A 15661-nucleotide genomic window follows, 5' to 3' on the forward strand; every position below is an offset into this window, starting at 1 on the left:
TGGTAGCAACGTCGCATTGAATAGAGGGACACCGGGGGTCTCGCAAATATGGCGGAGGGAGGCGCAAATCAAGAGCAAGTATCGAAAAAACGCACCTAGTGTTGAAAAGCTGCAGCTCCAAGACACACATGGATCTATGTTTTAGAAAAACTAGGATTTAAAACAAAGAGTCTTGGATTGCAGAGTATGAACGTCGTTTGTGCAGGCAGGAGGAACACTTCTCACCGTCCCCTCTCTGTTCCTTCTAACTCTGTGGTAGTTGTAACAGGGGATTTTGGAGAATGGAGTTTTATTTTATTTCCAGGTAAGTAGTAACGTTTGGGTGCCAGCCACCTCTGAAAAACCCACAAACAAGAAGAGGAATAAACTTCTGGGATGTGGAAGGAAGCTCTTTGTTTGCAAACGTAAAGCCCTAATCAGATCAATCATTTGAATACACAGGTTTTTCTTTCTCAGGCTCACTGTGTTTACCCATTAAAGAGGGAGTTTGGTGCTTCATTAGGTTCTGGCCTTCTATCTCATGGAATGGACCAATGGCCTATTCCAGTCAAGAGGAAGAGCTGTTATGTATCACTGGAAAATATAAACTGTTAAAATATAGCAAGAGTGGAATGCTGGGAGAAACTTTATAATCCTTAAATGTATGTTATATATATTTTATAGGAAGGCTACGTTAAAATCACCTTAGTTTCTAGCCAATAAATGATATGGTTTGAATTGTATCGGTGATAAATACCAAGGCTTGTTTTATAGTCTGCATGTGGAAATGGCCTGGGAATACTAAAAACATATTACCCTAAACCTACAAAAACGTTATGTAAGTTATATAGTTTGTGTAATGTCACAACTTTGTTTGGGGGCATTACTAATGTAAAGCTGAACTAGTTTCATATTCTGGCATCTGAGAAAATAATGAGAATATCCGTCGGAAATGCCATTTGATGTATTGGTTGAATGTTTAGAGAAAAAACTATTTAAATATTTTCCGGATTAGCAAGATCTTCTGCCAGTTTCCCTGTGGCTTTTTGCAAAAAATTCTTCTGAGCCTTTTATGATAACGACCTGTTGACGATGGACGATCGGTCCATTTGGTGCGCCAAAGACTCAAATGCCCCATCTTTTTTATAGCAAAGAGCCCAATGAATAAAACGGAATGTCGGTCATGATCACCATCCATTATTTTTGATTGGGGTTCTGGATTGTTAAGCCAGCTTTTGCAAAGAAAGTCTGGATTTGTAAAATTCCTTGACGGATTATCCAGCTGTTGATGCTTTCACGGAAACTTTGTGAAGCTCCACAAACAGAGCTTCATGACATGAAGCTGTCTTAGGCTATCTGGCAGTGGAGAGTCTAGCAGTGCTGGATGAATGGAAAACAAGGAACTCTATTCTGCCCCCCCTGCCCCCCTTAAACATCCTGAACTTAAGCACACACATGTTTGGGTTGCTGAGTGAGCACAAAACGTGGAAAACAACATCATGCCTAAACTGTGAATTACTCTGTTACATTCTGCACATTTCTTCTTCTCTTTGTGTTTGCGTCACTGATAAATGATGGATTGCTTTTACTAGTATATAAGGAAGTTAATTATAAGAGACGATACTGAGTGTGGAAATACCTACATCACCCATCCCTGATTTTCACAAAATACTGCAGGACAGCACAAACTGTCAAAGCTAAAATACTGCCAGATTACTTTGCCGCATGGCGAGTGGGAGAATGGAGAAGGAGAGAAAGGGAAGGAAAAAAAACAGAAAGAGTGTCGAAGGACTACGTATGGGACACACAGAGAGAGCAAATTTAAAAGATGTTTAGTTGCATTGAGACAGAGCTTGGACCCAAACACATCTGGACCGGCTAGTCTTTGAGTTCATCAGAAAACTCTCCCTGAAGCTGCCACAACAAAATGTTACACAATAATTCCCAGAACTGAAACCACAACAGTTCCCATTGAGTCATTTTTGAGGAAAACAGGCCTTTTGGGAAACAGGCAGCCCATGGCACGCGACATACACACATGAATATGTTTTCCCTTTTGCTTTAGAACTTTTACTACTAATATTGATCTTTAAAAAATGAAAGCTTTAATCTGTTAAGAATTTTCAACTTGTGTTATTATCTGTTAATTCAATCAAGTCATTTCCCAAATGTTCTTAAAGTGACTGAACTCTACAGTGTTTAGGAGAGCTGTTTAATTTATTTTTATATTTGACTGAAAGTGAAATCTTTTTTTCAGTTAGTCAAAATTACGATAAAAAAAGTCAGATTTTTTAATCTCAGAACTCAATAGATTCATAATGGGCCGTAATCCTTTTCCGTACGAATGTAATCTGTACCTTCAAAATGCTGTTTAGGGGGACCTAGGTTTATTGTTGTTGTTTTTTTTAGCTGTGGTAATCGAATTTGGTATTCAGAATTGTGGAATTTCACTGGTTTTGTTAAATAAATATCTGGTATTGTGTCACCGGTAAACACCTGGTTACCCAATCACTCTTTTGCCCAAACATTGAAACAAGTGGCTAACAAAACGTCCCAAAAACTCTGATGCAATAAAACACATTATTGTTTCCTGTGCACCAATAGATGTTTTGTCTGAAAATATTAAAGCTTTTTTAACTCAGTTAGCAAATGATGCAACCTAACATTTGACGTCACTTGGATGAAGTTGTAAACTTGTGAGTAAATAGTAAATGGTCAAAACACAGGGTTAATATACAGCTTTTCCATTCTTTGCGACCTTTCAAAATACGTATCCATACAAAAGTAAGCTTTCACCCATCTACACACATTCATACAGAGGCAGAGGCTGCAATACAAAGTGTGACCTGCCCAGTGAAACATTCACGCACACTTACACACCATTGGTCATGGTGGTTTACATTTAAGTTCAGAAAAAAGGATCTATAACCTTAATAATGCAATTTTCTTGCCTTAGACCCTTGTAGCTTCCAGGCATCGCTGTACTGCATACTCCAGTACACTGTTAATACGTACGTAGTTAACTGCTTATAAATGCATAACAAAGTACATAGTAGTCTCACAAAGCAACAAAAAAGCTCAGTAAAGATTTAACAATAACATAATTATAGCCCTGTGCTAAACTATTTGAGCGGGGCGAGTAGAAACACCCCCATTGGTCTTGAGATAAAACCCTCTTTGTGCTCTCTGTTTACATGCTGCTCCGGGCAGCCACTGAGACTTGGCCTCGATGATTCAGACCGCTCTTCCGGCAGGTGTGTGTGTGCTGGTATGTTTCTATGTGGTTGTGTCTGGTCCCCCTTTCATGTTATTGCCATGGTATTGTTGGATGCAATAAAGGATGGATATATAAAAAAAAAGCTTTTGCATGAACAAAAACACTGGAACACATCCAACTGCAAACACGCGAGGAAAAGTTTCCGATGTAGTCACCGCTAAAATAGTGAAGTGAAACTGCTGTGTCAGCATGCCTTCATAGTGATTGTGTTAATATTTTCCACAAAAACATCAATCATTCACACTTCCTATGAATATAAAAACAGACAAAACAACAACAAAAAGATCATGGAGAGAGGAATTATTTGGGACCCACCGATCTGCTCTTCGGGAATGAGGCTCTCGATTGGTGGCTCCAACTCAGAGCTCTGTCTCAGGTAGCTCTTCATCTGAGTGATGAACTGACGGAGAGTCTGCAGCAGCTCCAGTCCGGAGGCGTAGCCCTGCCAAGCTTGGGCGCCCGCACCCTCACTCATGTAACTCAGGTAGTCCTGCACCAGGCAGCCGAAGTATGAGCTTTTGTCCCTTGATAGTTCCAACACCCTGCGGATCGCCCTCTTCTCCGGCGTCAGCAGCGAGTTGAAAACACCACTCATCTTGCGGAGGTGCCCTCGCAGCGCCTTCTGCAGGACTAAAGCACTGGCGCTGGGGCGGCGCTTCGTGCGGTGGCCTGGTGGCACCATCGTTAAGTCCTGGTCTTGGTCTTGGTCGCTCTCAAGACTGACACCATAGTCGTGCTCCTCTTCATCCTCATCGTCCTCGTCATCGTCGTCCTCCTCCATGCTGCAGTAAGGCAGGTGGGATGGTGGGAGGGATAGAGGGAGGTGGGTGTCAAAGTCAGCCATGGTGGGGGGACTGGGATCATGCAGAGGAGGAAGGAAAAAGACTGAAGACTGAGAGAAGTCCAGAGAGTCTGAGGAATCCGTGGAAAGGCTCATGTCACTCAGACGCTGCCCGCCCCCGCTGCATTCCTCCCCTGCTTCTTCTCCTTCTGCTCCTGTCACATGTACCTGCTTGCTTGTTGTTGAAGGGTCTGGAGGACTCCTGGAGTCCTGGGTTGGGTTTCTGCTAGCATTACGCTGAGAGAGTCTGGCCCTGATGACGGCCTTCTCAATGGTCTGGTCCTCCAGCGCCAAGTGGCATTGGGCATCCTCCTGGCTTGATGACGGTGAGGCCTTAGCCTGACGTGGTGAGCAGGAGAGAGACTGCAGAGTCATGGGCAGGGAGGGCCGGGGGATGGAAATGGGGGAGCTGATGCTGAGTCTCTTGGGAGGGGAGGATGAGGGGCTGATGCTGAGGGAAGAACCCAAACGGGAAAGGAGGCTGCTGCCCCTCTCTTCCCCCTTCCCCTTTGAGAAGTTGATCCAAGCGATCTTTTCTGGCATACTGCGTTGTTGGATTGGAGGGGCTGATCTTTGCGACACAATTTGAGGTGGGGGTGGCCGAGGAGGTGGGGAACGTGACTCACTTGGTTTCTGAATGCTGCCTCTGGTTGGGCTGTTATCGTCCTGTAGCTTCGGGTTTCTGTCAAGACTCTGAGGGTTGCTTTGACCTGCCTGATCAGAACCCTGAGGATGAAGCTGAGTGTCGTTGTTGTTGGTTTCTAAGCTGTCGCTAACGGGTGCCTCCCTCTGGCTTTCCTTTGCTGTACCAGAGGGACGTGAAGTGGTGCTGTCGTTATCATCTGGTTGGTGAACCTTGATGAAGAGGGGGTTGATAAAGCAAAGTGCTCCGTTGGACTGGCAACAATCGAGCTCTGAAGGGGTGCGAGTTAGAAGTCGAGGGCGCCCTGGGGTGGTCACCAAGGAGACCGGTGTCTGGGAAGAGGGGGCAGCTGACAATAAGACTGAGTCCTTACTCCTGTGGCACAAAGGAGAATCCCAGAAGCCTATGAGAAAGAGTGAGAAAAACAAATTGTTTGGACAGGGTAGAGTTCAACGTGTAAAGATGCATTCACATGATGCGCCATTTGCTTTTAGAGATGGGGCGAAGAGCCTTGTAGTGAAAACAGCTAGTGAAGTCCTGCTTCTATGGTTAACACCCCCTGCTAGCTTTTGGCGCTGTAGATACCACTGGCATGTGAATGATTGAGCTTTGATAGTCAGCGTTAAACATGGTCAAAGATTAAACCATTTGCACTTTGATCGTAGCGCTCGGCGACAATAAAAACCCTAGTGGGCCTGGCACAGATCTCTCCATAGGAACACAAAGGTAATGAAATGTGATTGCAAGTACCAAATGTACTGCAAAGTCTTATCGACACACCTTTTTTGTAACTTCCCAGAATGTTAAAATGTTTAAACTCTTCAAGCCCCAATCGATGCTGACTTACAAGTGAAAACATTACACCTCCTTGTCTAGAGACAGCTATTCCAGTTATTTTCAGAAGAACATGGATGATTTTTAAAAGCATGAATTCCCCTCACTATTGACGGCAAACAAATTGGAGATATAAACGCACATTCATCAGTAAAAAAACATTTTCTGGACTGTGTAGTACATTCTGCTGATTAGGCATCTTTTTTTTGGTTTGGTTAGCCTTAAGAAACAAAATGAGTGTGTTTTTTTCTGTAGTCTAACACAGTCAAAGTACATTATTGGCTATTATACCCATATCAACAATCAATGTTTTGATTTTATTTGTAACCTGACAATTGCATAGACTCAAATCAAATTTAGCTAAATGTATGTTGTGGTTTGTCAAGGACAGAGCATAAACATTGGAAAAGGTTAAAGAATCATGATCCAAATGTGTAGAATATTGTTTCAAAAAATTCCCAATTGTACAACGATACATCGGCTGATAACACATTTTAACATTCTTATACGTGTGACATTATACTACAGCGAGCGGCAGCCAAATAAACTTAACTTGCCAACTATAATTTGCCCACGCATCCACTCCCAATGACTCAATAAAAGCCCTGCAATTTAAAACCACAAAAAAACTCTTAAATGTTGCTCTGTGCGAAATCACTGCTGTTTACTTTTGCAGAATGAGGCTCAGCCTGTCTGGGAGAAAGAGTAAACTAGACTACTCTACTGTAACACAACCATTTTTGCAACCGTACCAGACAGAGCAAAACAACACAGACACAACCAGAGGGGAACAATACCGCTTGAGGAAAACTAGTACCAGACTCAGAGCAGCTCCTCTACACAGCGAGAGCAGACAGCAGAGCAACAATACTCACTGTGGTGGCACACAGAGGCGCTGTTGGTTTCACCTCAGGAAAACTTCTCTGAACAGCTCTGATCGTGTTGAAGTGAGAGTGTTCACACAAGCTGAAACTCGACTGGCTTCTCTGACTTACTCACGTTCAATCTGTGTTATGACTCACTCCTGTTGATGGGCCGGCTGTTAGCCCAGTGCTCCCGCCTCCCTCCCCTCCCTCAATCCCTCCCTTTCAGTTGGTGTCATGTTGATGTCTCTCATTCTCTCACTTCCACTCTGTCTGACAAACCAAACTGGTTTAGTGTCCTTTTACACTACTTTTGTTTACTCTTACTTCTATTAGTATCTTCTCCATTTTAGTGGACGACATGATCGACTATAATACTGTTTTTTTAACATTAATTCAAAAGGTTTTCCCTTCCCTGTAGTGTGTTATATAGGTTTTAGTGCATGTAAATGGTCTGCAAAGGTTAAAATCCCAAAGTTCAGAGTGAGTTTCTCTCCCACACACTCTGCTTGAAACCCCTGCTTGATTGGACTCCTTTGTTTACTTTCATAACAGTGAAAACATTCGCTCTTCCTCTATCCAACACATTGTTGTAATTTTCTAAGAAGCTGGTCATCTCTTAGTAGTTCAGTAGTTAGTTTCTCTCTTAGTAGTTTTGTTTCTAAGAATTCACCAACAATTTCCGACACCAGAGAAATAATTGTGTGGGTAGAATAATAACTCAGTAAACCTGTTTACTATTGGTTAAGAGGGCTGCAGAAACAGATTCGCAATGGAGAGCTGCAGGCTCACAGTGCAGAGCTGCAGGCTCGGAGAAAAGAAAAGAAAAAGACAAGAGAAAGACAGGAGGAGTGAGCGCAGGCCAAAGCAACAGAAGGTAACTTTCTCTGGGTCTGCCTCTTGAACCCCGAGAAGTTCAGAGACTCGTGGCAGAGTGTTGAAGATCTGCAGCCTCTGTCCTCTGTGGAATCGCCGACTTTTAGAAAGCTTGTCAGCCAAAACCCCGTTAACACAACAATGACAAGGTGAGCTAACACTGCCATAGAGACTCGTTCATACAGCAGGTTACAGGGCCGTGCAGAGGCTCCACTGACATGTATTAATAACACACAGCGACGTAATGTTACCGGTATCCTATTATTCAGCCCAGTTAAACGGAGCATGAGTTGAATTTCTAGCTATTTTCCTAATGTTCAGCATGTACTGCCAGATAGATAGATAGCTTTAATTAATGAGCTGCAATAAATTACATTTTAGCATTTAAAGCCATACTTTTGGGGTTATTTTTGTGAAAGTAACTCAAAGTAACGCACAAGCAGTGTAACGCATTACAGTTCAGAGACAGTAATAATGTAATGTAACTTATTACTTTAAAAAGACAACAAGTTTTATGTACTGTATTACAATTTGGAAGTAACTTGCTCTTCACTGCTGGTTTCAGACAGAGGGTGGAAAAAAGCTTCTTGAACATTAAAGCATAGAGACATGTCACAGCAGAGGCACAACATACAAATATGAACCTGAAAAGGAGCATTATATGACATCTTTATGTTCTGATAATTCCAGAAATGCATCAATCGCAACTTTCTCATCACAACCAATACCCATGTTCAGAATTTGGCTGCCTCTCAGCCTTTGGTAGAGCTATCCAGCTAGGGAGAATATATTGCCTGTCAACCCCTCTGTCAAACAAACAGAAAATACATTTAGTGTTATCCAATGTTTGGCATATGAATAAATCTAGATCCCTAGTAAGTCCTTTTTAATAGATACTGTATCTTTCACAATGTTTTCTGTACACACCTAGTTTTGTTTTTCTTATTTTGATTACTACGTTTTACATGCAAGACAGTTTACAAAGTATATGTAATGAGCTGCTGTGAATACACACACTCATATACTTGTGGAATGTGGTTTGGTTAGGTTGATGCAAGGTCTGGGAAACTGAAGGTGAAGTTACGGGCAACAGAAAGCATTTGCATGACAGCTGAACTACAGCCAATAATAGACAGAGCTTACACAAGGCATGACAAGTCATTCACTTTGCTTTCGTGGCAGTTGGCGTTATTTTAGAACTCCTAACCATGCTTATGTAAAAAATTACAGTAAAAAAGGAGATCACACAAACATATGCTTAATGCATGCTATTGTGGAAAGTAGCTTTTATCTTAATTACCACACTGAATGCCCTTTACCCTGCCATAAGACTTGATATGATAAACGTCTCATCTCAAAGGTCGGAAAATGATAGCTGAGAGGTAAATAATATTAACGCAAATGTGCAGGATGTCCATTTTACTTTGCAGATTGTCCCCTTTTGGCAGCTGTTACGTTTAATATCTTGTTATGTGAGGATATGTAAAGGAATTATAAAACAAAATACTGGATACTAATACTGTATATGCAGTGGTGGTAAGTCACTTTTCAGGATTTCAATTTAGTGCAACTTTACCTTTACTCCACTACATTTATTAAAGATCTTTAGCTACTTTCCACAAAATGCAAATAAAATAAATGAACCAGTGGACTAACCGTTTAAGTCAATAATTTGTTGTTACAGAAATGTGTTTACAACAGTCAAATGCAACATTATCTAAAGCTGTTATAAAAAATGTGGCACTGACAAGTTGCTAAATATAGTACGGCTTCCACGCAGTTTAGTGATGAGCAATAGCAGAAACAAAGACATTGATACAGTGGTGTGTATTCATTCTGCAGACATCCTCATCAACCAGTCACTAGTCAACAATGTATTTGTTCTACCTAAAAGAAAACAGAACAGACTTGAAATATCGAAAGTGGACTGCTACTTGGAGAGGTCCCAGTCACCTCCTAGGCCCTGCTGTGGTGCCCTTGAGCAAGGCACCGGACACCTCCAATCCCTGCTCCTCATTGCTCCCCGGGCGCTGCACAATAGCTGCCCACTGCTCCTAGTACTAGGATGGGTTAAATGCAGAGGACCAATTTCACTGTGTGTGCTCTGCTGTGTGCATGTATGTGACCAATAAAGAGGGTTTCATCCTCCGACTCAATCTATAAAGGTGTTAGTCTCCTGCCTACCACTCGTCTACCGGCAGATTTAAAGGACTTCAATCCTTTATTATTTTTTAATTTCACCATACACTGACGCTGATCATCGATCTCCAATGACATTGTGTGATTGTTCGCCAGACTGAGCTTTGTTATTGTGCTCCTTGTAGTTAAACAAATTCAGCCTTCTTAATTTATTCATGTGACTGGTAGAAACTTCAGAATTTGTATTAACTGCATGTCAAATGACAGCGAACGTGTTCATCCAAAGAATCATATACTGTATCACAGCTTCTTAAAAGTGAAGCTATACACTTTCATCCTGGTTCATACTGTTTGTAAATGCCATTTGTTTATGCGTTTCTAAATGCTCTTAATGTCTTTCATTTTTGTAAAGCACTTTAAATGGCCTTGTGTTGAAAGGTGCTGTTTAAATAAACTTGCCTTGCTGCTGGATAGCTTAACCTATATTTATGCGTGTACAAAATGCCTGTCAAATGAATCTAGTAGAGAAAAGAACAATACTGGCCTTTAAAATGTAGTTGGTTATCACCAATCAAGTTGATAATAATCAGGTAAAGTAAAACTACCTCAAATTATAAACAGAATGAAGTCTTTGGGTTCTTTACATCCCACCACGGAATAAGGGTTAGGGTTGGAGGTATAAATTGCCATATATTATTTAATAGTTAATCATTTATTTACATGCTGTTTTTGTTTATAATGCATGTAATATTATTGTTATTTAGTCTTGTTATTTAAATGAGTTAAATTTGTTTCTATGCTTTTATTTTGAAGGTCACTGGGTGTCAGGGAAAGAGCTAATTTTTTCACAATGGTGGGCTGAACAGGCACTGCCAAACTTCTCATGCTTTAAAATATGAATCTTGTAACTTTATGAACAAAAGACATGCCTTTAAAGTGCATCACAAAAGATAATAAACTGCCTCCTAATCCAATCTACCCGTACAGGTGGAGCGTCACAACGTCAACAGTAATCTTGTCTGATCTTTCCCGGCCATTGATGATGACCGTCTGTACGTCAATAACTGCCGCTATTCACTGCCACTCAAGCACCTTCATAGACACAAAAAGCACCATTGTGCCCACTCACTAAACAAGAAGCCTTTTATGAATGAAAGAGAGGAAGAGAGACTGAAGAACACAAGACAGGAAGAGAATAGACATGTAGAATGTGGACATTTACAAGCAAGCTCAGAGCTGAGTCACAGCACGCGAGGCTAAAGGACAGAAAGGTCAATTTGAGTGGGGTGTGAAATGGAAGTGGGGTGAACGATAAAACCACTGAAGTACTTTTAGACTGATTCTTTGTACTCAATATATTATTCCGATGATTAGGCGTTGCTTTGTTTGGTTAGCCTTAAGAAAAAAAATGATTGTGTTTTTTCTATTGGTCATAATACCCATATCAACAATGAAAATGTCCCTTTTGTCCCCTGATTTTATGTGTAGCCTGATTGCGTGGACCTGAATACAATGGTGCTAAACGTACGTATTTGTTCGTCAAGGACAGAGCATAAAACATTGGAATAGGTTACAAAATCATGATCCAAATGTGTAGAATAGTGTTTCTAGACGAGGCGAATGAAAAAAATGTGTGGAAAATTCAAATTCCTGAGTCCCGGGTCCAGCTGAGCAGCACTAATTTGGACAGGGGCTTTTGTCCCTTTGGGGGTGAGTCATTTAGCACAGTCATGCCAGTTAATCCTTGAAAACACAGAGGGTGGGGGGGTGGGACACACCATGCCTCAGGGGGAAACCATTTTTACACACAGCAGATGTTGGTGCATATTCACCAGTAGTTACACCAATACTTCGACCCCTTAATGTTTAAGGCCTCAGACAATCAGAATCTCGGCGTAGTTCTGGACTATGACCTAATTTGTACTTCTACTCAACTAGTATTAAGAGGTTAATATTGTACTTTTACTCCACTACATGTATTTAATCCCTTTAGTTACTTTACAGATCTGGATTAATGATGAAATATAATCAGCCCTTAAATCAGACTTGAGTTCACCTGGAGTCAATTCAGCAGCTACCCTGCAGTATACAGAGTCATTAAAACTAGCTGCACCTTTACCAGCTCTGAGAACACTTTAATGATCAATCATTATAAAACATATCAGAGACATTATTCTGAAATGGACCAATCAAACAATGACTACTTTTACTGTCGCTACTTTAAGTACATTTCACTTGAGGAACATTTTGAATGCAGGACTTTTACTGTAACAGAGTATTCCTACACTCTGGTACTTGTACTTTTACTTAAGTACGAGATCTGAATACTTCTCCCACCTCTGTTCAAAACTCATATTATTACAAAATCAGCATACTACCTATAAAACATAGCCCGACTGGAAACACTAATTCCTCAAGAAGAGCTAGAGAAATGTGTTCATGCATACAGTATGTATTAAGCGTGATCAGTCAACTCATTCAGAACGCTGCCCGACTAAAACTTAAAGAGCAGAACACCCCAGTTCTCAGGGTTCTGCACTGGCTCCAAGTCCTTCCCAAGGATTTATCAAAGCTGGGATCTTTTGCACTCATGATGTGTTGACTGTCATGTTGCTAGCTTCAAAACGTGCACAACCTTCTTAACCCAAGCTGCAGCAACAACGGCACATCCCCAATGCACCGATACATTTAATAAAAGAACAAACCTGGTCCAAGTTTAGCAACCTCCTCCAGATCAGCAGATGTTTTGGCTGAATAGATGACTTCTGGGAGCTTCAGAGTGAAGGGCAACACATCCCTGAGAAAAAGGGAAGAAGAAGGAAAGAGCTGGTAAACAGAGAGAAGGAAACTCAAGAGAAAGAGGGCAGGACCTTAAGGCTAATTGTAAAAGTATGTGAGTCAGAGTGGTTTAACCAGGGTGTGTGGAGGGACTTTAACCACACAGCTGCAGAGTAACATGTATCCCTGCTGCGCTCCTCTCTGTGGAACTTTTATAAGCTTTCCAAAAGGCCTGACGCAAGGAAAGTGTTTTACCTGACAGATTTGTAAAGGATATAATCTCTTTACCACCTAACTATTATATACTGGAACTATTAAGGACATTACAGGGTGCAGAAAAAAACAAACGTGTAAAATGTTGATATATAAAGGAAACAATGCAAGTAATATGAATGGAGACATTAAAACAGTGGGTGAATTCAACTTTGTTTTACCCCGAGCAGCACAAACACATAACTGTTTTTCCGTGTGTGGGTTGTTTGTTCTAAATATCATTGCCATACGTGACTTCTTTTTGTTTCTTTCTGAGATTACAGTCAGAATTGTTGGATTAAAGTATGTATAACTTTAATGAGAAAAGAGTCAAAGTTCTAACGTGATTTCTTCCCCAGAATCCTGAACTGTTTCTCAGAATAATGATATTCAAGTCAGAATTCTGGTCATATCTTAAAAATTAAACTAAATGAAAATGAGGCTGGAGTCCTCTTCTGTACATTTCAATAATGTGCCATGCTGATAAACAAGTGAGTGTACTAAAAGAACCAAAGTGTCTCCAATATACAGCTCCGAAAAAAAATAAGAAACCACTCCACATTTGTCTTAAATCTTATTCTCTACATGTAGGGCAGCCATTCCAGCGTCTGTTGAATTCCAACACAGAGAAAAGATGTCATTGGTTTATAGAATACAATTTAAAAAATAAAGCAATAATTTAACTCAAAAGACATAAACAGTAAAACCGGAGAACTGATAATGCTGCAGTGGTCTCTTCATCTTTTCCGGAGGTGTAAGTGTAATATGTAATGTAAAGCACTGGGAAGGCGCTAAATAAATGCAATGATTTATTTTTATTATCACATAAATATTGGAATCAAACCTTGCAACAATAATTTTCGTGATGATGAGAGGCTCACTGCATGAAATCACACACAAGTAAACATCCTAAGTAACCCTCAGGTCCCAGTGGCGTTTCGGTCTGCGGAATAGTTGGTCACACATTTCTATTTTTACTTTGTTATACAAAAATATGCGTGTACTTCCTTGTTTTAATAATGGTTACGTTTGGATCATTGTGTGTGTTTCTTTTTTTTTTACTTCCTTCTTTACTTTTGCTATGATTTGTTTCACAAAAAACACATATACTCAAGTTATACTGTAAAACATTATGATATTCTCTCTGTGAATATAGACTGTGTGTGTATTTTGGAAAAATATGGAATGGGATTAGGGTCACATGGGAGAAATGTTTTCAAAATCGGACCAAAAAAGATTCAATCAAAAAATACTTAACAAAATTAAGTTCTGTGACACAATAGAATTAAATAAATACATATGTATATACTGCAAACAAAAGTATCAGTATTCCTATTTAATGTATATTATATATATTTTTATATACAAGTGAATATTTTCCTTTTTGAGTTAGAACTCAGATTAAAACCCTTTAGTTCAGATCTCCACACTGTTTTCACGTGGCCCTAACTTCCTCCGTAGCAACAAGTGATTATGAGAACCAATCAGATTTTATTTGATACATCTATATACTAACATTAGGTCTTTTGTGTATTGTACTTAGTGCCCTATTTTATACACAAAAGAAACAGCATTCAGATTGAACCTGAATGGGTAGAGGAGAGTCTCAGTGTTCCACAGATATAAGAACCATGTGGAGGTGACATTATAAAACATTGATTGAATTGTCAGCATCAGAAGTTTCCTGAATTAGCTAGATGTAGTTTCTGTTACTACTGTAGCCATGTCTGTAAAGACAGCTATCACTGGATAACTTTAATACTAAAAGATAATGTGATCATTCTCTGAAGTCTCCTATGATGTCTAAACTGATTTGAATGACTCAAGAGAGGGATGCTGTTAAATCACCCCTGTTCTTCAAATTTGTGTAAAACATTTGTATTAGACCTATAAATAAAACATTGTGTGGTTAACATGTCTTTCTGTGATCGTGAGTCATTCTGAGCGATGAACTCACCTGCTGATGCAGCAGAACGCCACCAGACGGAAAAGGTCTGCAAACCTTAGGCTGGACCCCACCAGAGAGAACGCTGCAGGAGCACACAACACTTCTATCAATCATTTGTTACTGCTTCACAATAAATGAACAAATTAGATGAATACAATTTCTGTGAATGCATGGAGGACGACATTATGTGTTGGAAGCTGACTTATTAAGAAGTGATGGCTGTCTTCAGGTGATAAAAGTGACGTCTTTAGTCTACACTTTTAATAATAATCAGCAAACAAGATAAGGGACAGTAAAGGCTGCGGTGGGTGGGGATTCCCAGCAGCACATCATCTCAATAGATAAGCACTGTCGAAATTCCAGTCGGTGCCAATGTTTCAGAGCATACAGGTACAGGAAGAACACACAGTGCAGGGATGTGGTTAATCACAGCTTTAGGAAAAGCCCCGTGATTCAAGCAACAGAAAATAAAACAAAAGATGTAGTGATATATTAATTGTGAGCATCATGTAGGCAGAAGATGGTTAATAAAGGTAACAGGTTATGGTTCAGACTGAGATATCGTACACTGAAGCCTGTGACACATTAGATCAGAGCTCTGGAACAACGCCTCCAGATTACTGTATAGACGATGAAAGGTCAATGTAAAGAAAACATCATTTTTACAAGAATTAAACCCTCCACTTTGTCTGTTCCTTATGTACGTTTATAGTTAGGGAAATTCATTTTATTTAGATTGGTTTAAGTTAAACCCAAATTCCAAATCAACAACGGGTATCAAATCCGGAATGCCAACATTTACGTCAAACTGTGATGATCACTACCCAATGCATCATTACAACCAAGCCGGTGAAGCTACAAAACCAGCACCCAGAAGGAGAGGGGAGAGGGCCGAGAGAGGAGCTAAGCTAATACAGCAGGGGGCTAATGCTTTTACACCCCCCCCCAGTCTGCTCCTGGCTGTTGTCTGTTTGCAGGAAATCATGTCGTCCAAAATAAAGCTCTTGGCGGGCGGATCGCAATATAGTGTTTCCATAGATTGTGGTGGTGGTAGCCTTGGCTTGGGAACCAGAAGGTCACCGGTTCAAGTCCCCAAAAGACCAAATGATACCGAGGTATCCCTGAGCAAGGCACCGTTCCCTACACTGCTCCCTGGGCGCCGTACATATGGCAGAATGTAAATTTCTCCTCTGTGGAACGAGTAAGGGTATATTGTTCTTCTTTTTTTAAA

General features: G+C 40.5%; 1 protein-coding gene across 1 annotated transcript in view; it reads right to left on the reverse strand.

Annotated features, from left to right (window-relative positions):
- rin2a (Ras and Rab interactor 2a) overlaps window positions 1-15661 on the reverse strand; it is a 38999-nt gene that overhangs the window by 9103 nt on the left and 14235 nt on the right. Inside the window, exons 6-8 of the mRNA XM_063874998.1 lie at window positions 14440-14512; window positions 12158-12249; window positions 3572-5143 (exon numbers count right to left, since the gene is read on the reverse strand). Of these exons, the coding sequence (XP_063731068.1) occupies window positions 3572-5143; window positions 12158-12249; window positions 14440-14512 (1737 nt within the window). The remainder of the gene's footprint in view (window positions 1-3571; window positions 5144-12157; window positions 12250-14439; window positions 14513-15661) is intronic.

The sequence above is a fragment of the Eleginops maclovinus genome, chromosome 22 (genome assembly GCF_036324505.1).
Source record: "Eleginops maclovinus isolate JMC-PN-2008 ecotype Puerto Natales chromosome 22, JC_Emac_rtc_rv5, whole genome shotgun sequence".
NCBI lineage: Eukaryota > Metazoa > Chordata > Actinopteri > Perciformes > Eleginopidae > Eleginops > Eleginops maclovinus.